Here is a 14,420-nt window from a genome sequence, read left to right as displayed (position 1 = left end):
TTTGGAGTCTCTGATCTGAAGTTGTCTTTGATCTGAAGTTGTAATGAACACATGCAAGTACTCACAGACTAAATAGATAAGATGGAAATCTGTGATGTTTATATGAGATAACTTAAAATGTTGCAGCAGCTCTAGGAAGCAAAACACTGGAGTCCCTTAGTGTTATCTTACAAGGATTTATCCTCATAGATGTGCTTTCAGAAATAATTTTTCCTTCTTGCTTATAAGCTGTAACATGCTGTGACTATTTTCCTATTATTATTCGTGTTCAATCTGTGGACAATTACACGGAGCAATTGCTTGTTAGAGATCTTAAAAGCTGCACAGGCTGTTTGTACTTTCATACTTAACAGTATTTGTTATCTCTTTCTTAAAGGAAACATAAATTTCAATGTCTATCTGACAGACAGCGAAGATGCTTTTTGTTGCTTTGAGTGCTTCTGAAAGAAAGAATCCAGAAGTCATGTGTGTTTTTTTGATACTTGTCCTATCTTGGTCTTAGGTACTTATTTTCCTGAAAAAACAACTTCTCAAGAGATGATGAAGATTTTTGCCTTTGCAAACTCCTTGGTGGAACTTCTGTCTGTGGGGTTAGAAACATTTAACAGAGCACGATACCGACAGTTTGTGAAGCGGATTGGTCAGCTGATCAAGTAAGGGAGTATCTTCTCTGTAGTAGAGTTTAATCCTTTTCATGCATTCTGGTGTAAAAATTAGATTTTCTTCATGAATAAGCTAGCCAAGAGCTGGTTTTGGCTTGTTTTTGTTCTGAGAGTTAGTTGGTTTGGGGTTAGCTTATCTGTTATCTGATGTCCCTGAGTCCTTTACCTGAAAGCTACCTGTGAAGCAAAGAGCTGCAGTGTCTAAATACTGTAGCTGCAGAAGAGAGCCAGGTGAACTGTGAAACACCAGCAAAGTTTATTTAATCTTCCTTTCTTACATACTGTGCTTCTGCTTACTTGCAGTTATAATCTATAATTGTTTCAGTTTTACTTTGGTGTTTCTTAAAATAGATAAATTGCACCTTGAAAATGTTCTTGCAAATGTAACTGGAAGCTAAACATTGCTCTTGATTTTTTTTTTTAAGCCCTTAGCATTCACTCGCCTTCAATGAGTCTGTTTTTAATGGGGATACACTTAAATTATGTGGTGTAATTAATCTTTTATGGTTTTGTTGCCTACTCTACCATTGTAGAGCTTGAAAGATCATATGCAAATTAATTTGATATAACAGAATATTATGCATTGTTTGCTTGCAAAACTGAGGAAGCATAGCACAGTAATTTTAGGTTCACTGTCTCCAAAACAGGGAATTAAAGGAATGCACTATTCATATGGCAGTCTCTGGAAAACAGAGAATAGGGTGTTAAATATCTCTTGTAACTAAACCAGAGTCTGACTGCATGTCTGTGTTTTTGATGGTGATGATGTGCTTAGTGAGACATCTACAACTTTGTTCTGCTGCATAGGATGACGCTTTGTCATGTGAGTGACCACTGGGCCCAGTACATCAGTGGCAATAAACAATATGGATCGACAGGACATCCATACTCCATGGACAAGTTACAGCTGGAGTTTGATGAGCTGTTTTTCAGAGCTGTTTTACATGTTCTGAAGGCAAAAAGGTAAGCTGTCCTGTGTGGCTGATACTGGCCTCAATTTGGAGTATCATTTTGAAGGTGTGAGATATTTGAAACTCAGAATTGCAGTAATTTTAGATACTTCATGGTTTAAACGAGACTGTAATATGCAGGATTTTTCAGTACATTGGTAGCATTAAGATGGGGAAGAATTACACCTTGAATTCTAGTATCTGGCAGGAGCTCTGGGTACTTGTTCAGTTCACAAATAGGTTAACTCAAAATTAGAGGTACCAAAACACATCTTCATGTTCCTGATTCTGTCCTAACTGTATGGTAGGGGTGTGGGCATATGGCTTTTATTTATTTTTTATTTTTAAAGTGTTGAAATTTATCAGGGTGAAACTCTTTCTGTTTGCTTCTTCACATCTAACAGGCTGGGAGTCTGGCTCTTCATGTCTGAGATGCCTTACGGGACATTATCCAGTAACATGCTCTGGAAGCTCTTCTTTGTCATGCACTGTGCAGAGAGTGAGAACCTGGAAAAGCTCTGCTCTACTTTACAGCCTGCTGACTGCAAACAGAGACTTGAAGGTAGAATTTCTTCTCTCAGAACCATTTCTAACAGATTCAGCTGCAGCTACATGAGCAAGAGGCTTAATTCTTTGAAGGTTCCACTGTTAAATATACCCTCTGCAACATGACTGGTCCAGTGTCCTCAGAATTGTCTTGGGTAGTTTACAGGAATTAGTTTTCTCTCTCTCCTAGCTGCTTCAGAGATGCAAGAGTGCCATGCGGCAGGTACATCTTATGTGTTCTCATGTCAAGTTCCACCTTGACCCTCAGCAGCTTTGGCAGTATGATTTAGATCCCAAAACACTGAATTTTTTTCCGCTTATGCGCTTTTATGAGCTGTTTTTTGTCTGTTAGAATTGGAATCATAGGGGTTGGAAGTGACAGGCTCCTTCTGATAGGCTGAGCAGGAAAGGTCAAGTCTTTGGCTGTTGCTAGCTGTATAAATATTCCTTCATCTTTTCCTAAACTTGGTAGTATTTGTTTCAACAGTGTGTGTTGTTGGATATTTACTTGCCTTCCACGTCTACTGATGCTGTGCTTTTTTTTTCCTATATAGTTCTTCTTTCTCTTTTCCCTTAATTTTCATCCCTTATTGATCTTCTGAGCCATCATGAAGGCCTCAGCTATAGCATAGTTGTGTAGAAGCCGTGTAGAATCCTGCTGATGCAGGATATTTATATCCTCTTCTTTCTTCTCAGTTGGTTGTGTCAGCACACTGATGTCTAGGCAGTGAACATCAGCAGTTGTTAGTGGAATCCATCTAATCTTCTCAAATATTATTATTTTTCCTGACACCAGTACAGTGCTGACTTATTTCCCTTAATTCATACCCTAATACACCATGGCAGAGACATTCCCTAGGGAGTGTACCCCATTGATACTGGTGGGGATGTCATTGGTCTACTGTGAGGAGATGAGGTGGAGGCTCTGATTTCCTTTCTCCTCATCTATATTCACTCCCAGGATACAGCTCAGTGGGAGTCTGTGAGCTCAGCAGTGCGTGGAGCCCAGGTACAGTGCAGAGGAAGGTTTTCCTTAAACACGAACCTGCAGAGAATACACTGTCCTCATGTACTCAGCAGCTCTTTGCTTTCCATTTTTGGTCTCGGTTCATGAATTTACCAGGCTGTTTCTCTCCTATCCAGTTTGTTTCCAGCTTCCTGCCCTCTTGTTTTGCTGGTCTGTGCCTGATGAAGTGTGTAAATCACAGCGTTAATGTGACAGTTGCTGTCACGGGTTCATTTCTTGCTTTCATGTTCTGCCCCTTTCCCTTGTGGCTTACTCTGCTGTGCCTTTAGATGCTGTAATGACCAAGTATTTTCTTGTTCTTGAATAAGGAGATGAGTGGGTGGGTTGTAAGTTTTATGTCTGTTGTATCTGTCAAGACTGCAGTTTGTACTACAGCATGGGAAAACCAGCTTGTTGTTCATTAAGTGTTTTTTTTTTTTTCCTTTTTCTTTCTGTTTGCCTGCATTTCACTCTTGTACTTAAAGAAGAACTTCAATTCTTTGCTTTCAGATGTATTTTCCAAACAAGTATATTCACTAATTTTTGTCATATTGAGTTTCAGAAGCAGAAATTGATCTTTCTCTGTAACTCTTTAGTACCTCCTAAGCCCAGTGCTAGATGTTTTTGTTTGTAATCAGCATAGAATGATCTCTCTAATTTAATTGCTACTTGAGATCGTGGTGTGTGCAATTAGCAGAATCTCTTGACTTGATCTAAATCTCCCTGCTCAGCTTGGGTGGGCTCAGTTTTAGCCTTTTATTGAATGTGACACTGGTTGGAAATGGAATGCTTCCATGTAATTTGGGCTTCATCTGCTGAACCGATTGCTGCAATGTATCGTGGAAGCTGAAAACATGAGAATATTTTTACAAGACAAAGATTCAAGCAGTTCTTCCTGTGGGTGAGCTTTTCTTGAAGCAATTTTAGCTTTCACTCTGGATGACTGGTGTATTTTCTGAATCACACGGGCTCACTACATACTTCTGTGTTCCTTTCACTTTTCAACTTCTTATTTCTGAAGAGAGGGTCGTGACTTGCAGACCTCTATTAGTGGTAATTTCTTTGTAACTGATTCTTTCTCTGGGGTCAAACTGTGTAGAAGTATTGATTATGTATGTCCTAAAACACACCACCATGTGACTTTTCTAGACCCACAGCACCTTGAAAGTTTTGAAAAGTATCTCCAGTCCATGAACGGCTCAGAAGAAATTTGTCTGCTCACCACATTTGCTCAGATGGCACAAACCAAACGGGCTGATGTTGATGAGGATTTTATCAAAATTGTTGTTCTGGAGATATATGAGGTGAGAAAATATTACTGGTCCATTCATTCTTTGTAACTGTGGGAACTGTGTCTATTTAAACATGAATGATTTGGTTCTGTGTTTTCACAAAGGTGGTATATTGCAGAATCAGTGAAGGTCAGCCATAACAAGTAACTTCTTTTTCCTCATCTTCTCAGGTGTCGTATGTTAGTCTTGCAACAAGAGAGACGTTTTCAAAAGTTGGTCGAGAGCTCCTGGGAGCAATTGCCAGCATCCATACACAGATTATTTCTGTGCTGTTGGATCGAGTTAGAGAGACCATTGAGAAAGTTGGAATGGTGAGTGAGAACCGCTGTCATTTAAAGCAAGCACCCAGTTGTAAGTCATACAAACCATGTACGGATACAGCTCAGTATGAATGGGTCATACTAAAGACCTGTCTGCGGTTTTATTTTTCTATTGTACCACTGTTGAAGGTTGTTAGTACAGGTTGTTTTTCCATACTAAACACTGAATTACCTTTCATTTTCTGTTCTCAAAGGTTTCTTTGTATCTGTTTAAAGAACTGCCTTTGTACCTGTGGAAACCTTCTTCATCTGAAATAGCACTGATTCGAGACTGGTTACTGAATTACAGTCTAACCACTGTGGAGAATAAACTAGCCTGTATTATCTTGGAAGGTCTGAACTGGGGATTTTGTGAGCAGGTATGTATTAAAGCCAGGAGGCTTGAATTTGTTTGGGTTTCCAGAGGTTATATACTAAGTTATATACTGTTGATGCCATAGCTGTACATTTGAAGGCATGGGAAGGTAAATTCACAGTGACTTTCTAGCTGTTTGCTTGAGGATTTGCTTGTGTTGGTTTCCTTTAGCACTGTAGCTGAAATTGAAAGAGACTGAAGCAGGTTTTTTTTTTTGCCTTCGGTAAGGGAAATTGCTGACAAAACAGCTGACAGGGTACTTCTTGTAAGTCACTTGATAAATATATCCATGACAGCAGACAATAGAGGGATCCCCCAGCTGGTGTTTATGAGGGTGGTATGACTGCAGTTTTCAGGATTGTATGCAGAAATGTTTTTCACAATGCAAGAATACTCTTGATTGAAATGAAGAGGTTTCAGAGCCTTGGTATTTTTTTTAAATGATGGGGGAACATTGCATAGATTAGCTCTAAAAGCTTAATCTGTCTAGGATTCAATCCAAGCTGAGTGTACTTTTTTTAAAGAGAAACAGGAATAGAGTAGGAAAAATCCTGTAGCTTATGTTCAGTGATTCTTTTTGGCATTGTAATGACTGTACAAAATTCTTCCCTTTGCTGTGTTAACAACTTTAGTACTTGGAGACAAAGGTTGCTTTACTTTTTCTCCCCATTTTTGACCAAAAGTGAGAACAAGTGAATGGGAGGGAAAATTTAACTGGGAGGTCTTTGCAATAGTTGTTACATCGGATGTGGGAGGAAAAATACTTCTTAGAAGCTGTAGACACCTTTTAAATGAAGCAGAATTCTGGTGTGATTCTGTATTCTGTATTTAGAAGGATGCTCTCCATCTGGATCCAGCCGTTCATTCTGAAGTTGCATTGATGGTCCTTGAAGCGTACCTGAAATACCTCTCCCAGAAACCATACTCTGGATTGCTTTCTGAAAGCATAAAGCAGGTATTCCTTCTTCAAATCTACAAGGGAAAAAGGTACTGCTAGTGACAGATAAGAAGAACTACACATAAAGACTATTTTGTTTCTTATCCTCCTTTCAAGAGCTACACTATCATGATATTATCATCATAATATCCCAAATCTGAATATTCATGCAGTCACAGTGCTGTCTGAAAAATAGTGCTGTTTTTTCTAGTGGAATGTCTATATGAGAAAACAAGTGTTTTTAATTTGTCCCCTTGTAGGTTTGCGTTGTTATCTAGCCTATAGTTGCAGTGTCATGGTCTGCTCTTCCTAAGCAACATCTGCTTATGCAGAGTTGGGCAGCGCTTACTTATTGAAAGGGTATTGAATGCAACTGGTAGACATAAGAGGCATCCTTCCAGTGTCTCCAGTTCTTAATTTTACTTTATTTGAAGACTGGAGTGTTAATCTCTTTTAGGAGCTGTTTTAGTAGTGGTCAGTGCTGTGTTCCCTGGACACCCTACAAACACTTTAATGTTGATTTTTACAGCACACTGATGACTGAGGAAGGTATGGCTCCAAGTTACAGAAGGGAAATGGAAGGTTAGAAAGATCAAAGTTAAAAATGCCTTTTTTGGATGTTCAAGTAAAGATGCTTGCATATATTTATTCACAGCTCTTAGTTTTGTGTTGTTGCTTTGTCTCAGTATTTCCTATACAGTGTTTCCTCCTTTCCTGCACTCCTGTGCTTTTTCTTTTTTTCCCCCAGGTCTCTTTTTTTTCTCCCACACTTTGGCACTTCCGTATTTTCTGTGTTCTTTTCTGCCTTCTTTCTCTGCTATACTTAAACATATTTTGTTGTCTTGTGCCATCTAGATGAATTCTCTTCCCCAACCTGCTACAACCTGGGTTGCTACTGGTATTGTTGGGTCTGTACTAGCTGGAGCTTGAGGAACATTTCTGTTTATATCCCCACTAAAAATGGAAGAAATGTCTTCATTGACCCATAAATCTGAAATTTACACTGATCTGTTAGACATTGTACACTATTTTTCCTAAGGATCAGGTGAAATTTGAAATCTTTTGATCTAGGCAGACTGTTCGTTATAACAGGCACATATATGTTGCGCGAAGACTTTGCCCATCCATGCTGTAGTTTCCTCTTACAGAGAAGTTTATAAGTCTTTAGACTTTGTTGACAGGTGGTAATTTTTATATGTATTTATTTATAAAAATGCCAAACACCTTCAAAGATGTGTGGTGTTTGTTTTTTCCATTTTTTTTTTGAGTAAAAATATTTAACCCCAAACTGTTATTTAGTAGGGGAAACTTCAGCACAACAATGTGGTTTGATAGCTTTTAACAAAAGAGATGGGTGAAGGGAGAGAGGAGATGGAAATCAAGGTCATAGAAACACAGATTTGAAGCTAAATTAATTGATGGTGCTACAAGGCAAGTCTGGAAAAGAATTACTGTTGTACTGATCCAGTGTCATTCGTGGTATTTTGATGGAATAAGCTCATCGAAGCTGACTTGAGTCCTTCCTGACTGCTGCCATATGTGATATGGTATGGATGTGCTTCCCCTAATTGCTGTTACTTCTGCTTTGTTTCAGGTCTCTTACCTAGCTAGCATTGTTCGTTATGGAGAAACACCAGAGAGTTCCTTCAACCAGTGGGCATGGGGCTTGATTTTGAGGTTAAAGCTTCACAGAAATGACCGTGGCATACAGTGTGGCTGGCCTGCAGTTCCTGTATCTGACAGTGTGCTTGACATGACAGAATCGATCACGCTTCACCCCCTCCTGAAGGCTGTTAAAGCAGGCACACCTATTGGCTGTTACCTCGCACTGGCAATGACCACACTAGGTCACAGGTAAGTGTGTTTTCTGGGCTTGCTTTAAATGGATGACCCAGAACCTGAGTGCCCTGCTCACCCTAATGGTGAGTGTCTCGCTCCAATTTAGGAGTGAGGCAAAGGTTCTTTTAATAATGTTATGCCCGGCGTGAGATTAAGAAGAAGAGCATTCAAATGTTGATCCGACCAGTTTATTGGAAATAATAGACAATTGAGGGGATGGGGAAGGGAGAGTGATGAATGCCAAAATTAGGGTGATGGGGAAGGGAAAGTAGGCGATAGAAAAAGGTAGAAAAGAGCAAGAATTACGTTAAAGCGGGGAATAGTCACCTCCTGAATGCAGCAGCGTCCCGTGCAGCAACGGAGTAGCAGGCTGCAAACAGCAGATCGGTGAATCGCAGAAAAGACGGTCAGAGTACCGTGGTCTCTAGAAGCAGAGTCTCGGGCAGCGAGGTCCCTCGGAGCAGAGTCTCGAGCAGCAATCCCAGAAGAAAAAATAGGCAGCAGTAGGACAACGGTGGAGGGATCTGAGATCGGATACCTAGATGCCCCACTAAGGTTCTTCAGCATGCAGCCATCTTCTTCAGCATGCAGGCGCTCGCGTAGAGAGGCATCTGGTGTCAGAAAACCTCTCCCCCAAAATTCGGGGTTTGTCCGTGCCCTTTTTATCCTTCTTTCCAGCCTTCCAGAGATTTCGGGACGGCTCGTGACTTCCTTGTGACTTCCTCAGAGCTGTCAATCTTCCTTGAGATGGGCCAACAGGAAAGACCACTTAAGGGCCATTGATCAGTATCTTATCTCCCTTTCGTAGCTCCCGGACTTGTCCATCTCCTGTGTGTCTCAGACAAAGGCAGTCCTAGAACCTTGGCCAGGACTTGCCTGAACTTGTCCATTTCAGCAAACTTTGAGACAGTAATGTAAAAAGCATGGCTTCTTACACCACCCCGTGACTCAAAGTTTGCTTAAAAAATGGACCACTGCTGATCCAGGATGGTGAGAAAAAGATAGCAAGCATGAGGGTAAAGGAAGGTGAGGGTGGGGAATTAAAATGTTTAATACAATCATTACGAAAGATTTCTTGATGTGCTCCACTTCTCCATCACTTGAGGAGGTTACAAAATACATGGACAATACAACACATTGGATAAGTTCAATGAAACATGGTATCATACACAAAACAAACATGAAAGTTGCGACAACACACAATAGATAAAATAAGATGCATTTTACCCACAGTACACCTGGAAGACAGAGAAAAAGGTCAAGGTCTGGACTTTTCCAAGTTTGGACAGGAACACGTATACCATCAGCAATTAGTTTAACTTTACCATTATAAATCTTTAGACAACAGGTGGAATCTGTCCTGGTATAAAAAATAAACAAGTAAAACAATAGGGATATTTGTGTCAGGAGAACTTTCCACTTGAGCATTTCCAAAACAGTTCAATTGCTGAGAGATATATACTAGTCTGGCAAGTCTAAGAACTGTTATAGTCACAACATAGTGTAGGATACCCCAGAATTTAAATCGTAGGGAGTAATCCCAGAAACATACACATATCTTATCAAAAACTCAGACACTTTCCAACAACCGTGTTTTGGATGGAACTCCTGGACTGATGAGACACTGGAAAGCATCAGTGCAAAGGGTTTTATGATAAATTTCACTTTAGTGACCACATCTAATAGATATTAGATAGGTCCCATTGCTCATTTCCCCAAAAGAGGTGAAATATGGGGTTAAAAGGAATGATTACCACTGTGCAAAGAGTACAAGAAAGCCAGGATAACCTGAAAAAAAAAAAACAACTTGGAACCCAATTGTGAAGTTTAAACAGATCCAAAGACTGATACCAATCACAACTCATAAGTACAGCAAACAAAACATAATACTATTGCAACCAAAATATGAAATAAAGAGGTATATCAGTATTCTAGCATGATCACATCTTCCAATTTTTCTGTCACAAAACACAAATGGTTAAAATCAGCTACAAGCCATTCTGTTCCGTGAAGGTCCTGCGGGGATCTTCTGTAAAAGAAAACAAGACAACTCGCCCTTTGGGGGCTTTGTTAATACAATTATCTTCTCCTTTTAGTCGTGAGCCTCCTACCAAACATCCATCCTTCACCCCCCCCCCCACCTCCCTCTCATCTGGGGGAGGGGGCGAAAGTATCAACTTTCCTTGGGCTTTTGTTCTGGCCACAAGTTAATTAATTTCTCTAGCCTGACTGTGGGTAATCCATTCATCAAATCTCGTGGAACGCCCTTTTGCCAGCCCAGTGTCCAGAGACGATTACGTTTATGATCAATATTTCTCCTACCTGTTCTTACTGGCAATGAGACCCTTCCAGTTCCACAGAGTTTTGGGCTAGGTGGCCTAGGAGCAAGGGTGGTTGCTGCGAGCCTTACCTCCCTTGGCTCAGATTTACTGGAAGAAGCCACAGGCCCATATTTCCTTTCATAATTAATCAACTCTTGGGCAACCTCCCCCCATGTCCATACCTTATACCCTGATTGCAAATGGCCTGAGGTGCCAGTTCTTTCTAATTCTGTGGCAGAAAAGGGAATTTCTTTAACATTCATTTGAGGATCCAGGTCCTCTCCATTATCAAAGGTATATTCTGTTTTTATTAGAGGGCGCAGAGGGGCTATTGGGGTTTCAAACTTATCAAAATTTTCTTTCGTTTCTTTCAGTTCTTCCTGAGGATACAGTTTTTCTTGTGGTGCACCATGAATATCAGTGTCACCCGTATCTTTATATGTTAAAATTTCCTTAAAAGCCATTTGTAACAAGGCCGAATTATGTCTCTCTCTTTCCAATTGTACTTCTAGATTTCCAATTTGGTTTTGCAAGGCTTTCACGAGTTCTTGGGTTGTTTTAACTGTTTCTTGTAATGACTGTATAGTCTGGTTTTCCGCCTCAAACTGCTGGTCTCGGAACTCTACGGCTGCTTTTAAAGCAGCACCGAGTACCGCACAAATAAATGATTTGCCTTTCCCGGCTCGGGTACGAGCCCCATGTTGTAAAACGCAAATGCGGTCAGAAACAGCCTGCAAATTATACCAATTTTCACGTGCCCAGTCCATCCCTAATGACGATGGCCGAGACCCGTGCTTTTCAAGGATATCAAACAACATATTTTCACCTTCCATATCAGATGTAATTTTACTCACAACCAAAAAATCTACAGGCAACGAAATCTACGCTGAGGGAGGAGGCGATTCCTTATCTCCTCAGAGAGGCAAACACTTAACAAAACGAACAACTGCTCAAAACACTCCTTTACACAAAAGACCAAATGACTCAATCAACACTTCCAAAGAAAGTGTAAACACCTCAATCGGTCCTGGCTATTCTGGCAAGCCACAACGAAAAACTTCAACCTCCAAGCAAAAAAAAAAAGTTAGAAATAACTTCTAAGTTTCTCAAAAGTAATAAACTTCTTGGAGAAGCACACACCACTTCCACAAGAGACTCACACACAAAACTTTTAAAACCAAAGGTACGTCACAAGATACTTAAAACCACCACAAAAATAGTCTTCCCAGGGAGGCACACACGTGTAAAACAAAGCAAACAGTACAAAATTAATTCACTCGTCCCCGAGAGGTATACACGTAAGAAAGAAAGTTTCAGAATGTGGAGCGGTCTTCCTGGAGAGGTGCACACGTCAAATTAAGTTATCACAATCGCTCCTTGCAACTCCAGGAGAAACAGACAGAAAAGTTTTAGAGAAACTGGAAGGATAACACTCTCACGACGGGTAATCCTGCCGACTACGCCAATAAAAATGTCTCGCTCCAATTTAGGAGTGAGGCAAAGGTTCTTTTAATAATGTTATGCCCGGCGTGAGATTAAGAAGAAGAGCATTCAAATGTTGATCCGACCAGTTTATTGGAAATAATAGACAATTGAGGGGATGGGGAAGGGAGAGTGATGAATGCCAAAATTAGGGTGATGGGGAAGGGAAAGTAGGCGATAGAAAAAGGTAGAAAAGAGCAAGAATTACGTTAAAGCGGGGAATAGTCACCTCCTGAATGCAGCAGCGTCCCGTGCAGCAACGGAGTAGCAGGCTGCAAACAGCAGATCGGTGAATCGCAGAAAAGACGGTCAGAGTACCGTGGTCTCTAGAAGCAGAGTCTCGGGCAGCGAGGTCCCTCGGAGCAGAGTCTCGAGCAGCAATCCCAGAAGAAAAAATAGGCAGCAGTAGGACAACGGTGGAGGGATCTGAGATCGGATACCTAGATGCCCCACTAAGGTTCTTCAGCATGCAGCCATCTTCTTCAGCATGCAGGCGCTCGCGTAGAGAGGCATCTGGTGTCAGAAAACCTCTCCCCCAAAATTCGGGGTTTGTCCGTGCCCTTTTTATCCTTCTTTCCAGCCTTCCAGAGATTTCGGGACGGCTCGTGACTTCCTTGTGACTTCCTCAGAGCTGTCAATCTTCCTTGAGATGGGCCAACAGGAAAGACCACTTAAGGGCCATTGATCAGTATCTTATCTCCCTTTCGTAGCTCCCGGACTTGTCCATCTCCTGTGTGTCTCAGACAAAGGCAGTCCTAGAACCTTGGCCAGGACTTGCCTGAACTTGTCCATTTCAGCAAACTTTGAGACAGTAATGTAAAAAGCATGGCTTCTTACAGTGAGCTAAGAACTCCTATCTTAGCTGGGATATGATAAATGACTTCTGATGCAAGGGATTGAGCAGTCCTTAAGGATAAACAGTTTTAAACAATAGAGCTACCTTTATTTTCCAAAAACTTTCCCAAAAAATGCCTTTTCCAAAACATTAGGATCAAAACAGTGATGGGAACTAATTTGGAAACTGAGGCATTATTTCTGGCCATTATGATCATATTATTACAGGACAACTCTTCCAGTGTCTTCCTAGCTGAGCTGTTACAAGAGCATTCAAAAATTAATAAGAAGAAAACCACTCAAGCTGATAATAATCATTACAAGAACTTTATAACCTTTCAAATCTCCTATCTGAGTAAGTGCTGGTATTTCTCAGACAAAAGTACGAAGTCCATAATGTTACCAGGCAGAGGAAATAAAGAGCTTTGACATTTGCTAGTAGCTTAATACTTGATTTAATAGAATCATAGAATATCCTAAATTGGAAATTGCCCACAGGGATCACAGCGTCTGGTCTGTGTCCCCACACAGAACCACCCAAAATCCAAACCCGTTGTCCATATGCTCCTTAAGTTCTTGCCATGACCTCTGCCTGGAATAGCCTGTCTGAGCCATGTCTGCCACCCTCTGGTGAGGAACTCTTTCCTAACAGCCAGCCTGACCTTGTCCTGTTGCAACCCCATGCCCTCCCTCATGTGCTGTTGCTGTCACCAGAGGGCAGAGCTCAACACTGCTGCTATGCAGGCTGCAGAATCTGGCACTTGTGCTTGCTTTGTAGGGTTAGTGATCATCCAGACCTCTAATTTATCAAGGTCTTTCTGCAAGGCCTCTCTACTCTCCAGGGAATCAATAACTCCTCCCAGAATTTAGTTTCATCTGCAAACTTAGTATGCATTTTAGTCCTGCATCCAAGTAATTTATTGAAGCAGTAAAAGTAACTGGCCCCAAAGCTGAGCAGTGAGGAGCCCCCTATTTTTGTGGCTATAGACTAGACATAAGATGAACATTTTCCATCTTGTCTGAGCATGCAATTCTTTTTTCCCCCTATCAAAATCTGATGCAGAGCAGTGTGCCTTGAAGCTCAGTAGTTAGTTTTCTGGACAACAGGGGCAGAGTTCATCAGAGCTAGCTGTAACTGCACTACAAACTGTAGGGTTTATATAGGGAGTGCAGAAAAAAGTCCAGAGGATCGTCAATCCTAAGGCAATGTCAAGGCAGGCAATACAAAACTCCTTCTGTAGATATTGCCATTGCCTCGAGGGAGATTGGTTGACAAGAACCCTGAGCTTTATTGTTTCAGACTTTGTGAGGGTTCCCATCTTCATTGATATATAGGTGCGTGTGTATGTATATGTGTATATATACAGTTAAGTCCCCCAAAAGATAGGAAATTTTTATTGTCTTTCAGCTATTGAATAACTTCTCCAGCTGAGGAAAAAAACCTCTGGGTTTAGTTCTTTGGGAGGCCAAAGATTGTGTAAATATATGAATGTCTGTATGTCTGATATCACAAAAAAAGAACAACATTCCACTTTTTTTTTCAGTAGTTTACATGTTCTTCCTCTTGTTGTTGTTCTGTTTTTACAGCATTGAGAAGTTCTGTGCTGAAGGGATTCCTCTTTTGGGTGTACTTGTCCAGTCTAGATACCTGAGAACAGTAGTCCACGTCCTGGATAAAGTTTTACCCATATTTTATTCTTGCCAATATTATCTCCTGAAGAATGAACAGTAAGTACAATGTATTCCTAACATGTTTATTGCTTAAGAACAGTGAAAGTTAATCTTAAATGTATTACTCATTCTGGGTTTTGTGTTTAGTGAGAATCTGGCATGTCAGGCAAGAATACATGCTTTATTTGTCAAAATACTTTTTGGC

General features: G+C 40.7%; 1 protein-coding gene across 7 annotated transcripts in view; it reads left to right on the top strand.

Moving 5' to 3' along the window:
- The window catches only part of EPG5 (ectopic P-granules 5 autophagy tethering factor), a 51,146-nt gene that overhangs the window by 10,670 nt on the left and 26,056 nt on the right, over positions 1 to 14,420 (top strand). For 5 of the 7 annotated variants that reach the window (XR_014939141.1, XM_085528189.1, XM_015848196.3 and 2 more), the window contains exons 9-17: positions 503 to 653; positions 1,470 to 1,625; positions 2,017 to 2,174; positions 4,314 to 4,468; positions 4,627 to 4,767; positions 4,971 to 5,135; positions 5,964 to 6,086; positions 7,663 to 7,922; positions 14,132 to 14,272. Coding sequence is in view for 5 of the 7 variants with exons in the window: in XM_015848196.3 (XP_015703682.2) it covers positions 503 to 653; positions 1,470 to 1,625; positions 2,017 to 2,174; positions 4,314 to 4,468; positions 4,627 to 4,767; positions 4,971 to 5,135; positions 5,964 to 6,086; positions 7,663 to 7,922; positions 14,132 to 14,272 (1,450 nt within the window). In the remaining 2 variants the exon portion in view is untranslated. The remainder of the gene's footprint in view (positions 1 to 502; positions 654 to 1,469; positions 1,626 to 2,016; positions 2,175 to 4,313; positions 4,469 to 4,626; positions 4,768 to 4,970; positions 5,136 to 5,963; positions 6,087 to 7,662; positions 7,923 to 14,131; positions 14,273 to 14,420) is intronic. The other 2 variants (XM_015848199.3, XM_015848198.3) reach the window with 1 other exon arrangement.

Source organism: Coturnix japonica, chromosome Z (genome assembly GCF_054131305.1).
Source record: "Coturnix japonica strain WE chromosome Z, WE-NBRP24, whole genome shotgun sequence".
NCBI lineage: Eukaryota > Metazoa > Chordata > Aves > Galliformes > Phasianidae > Coturnix > Coturnix japonica.
The sequence above is the reverse complement of the archived record's forward strand: the minus strand, read 5'-3'. Positions and strand labels throughout refer to the sequence as shown.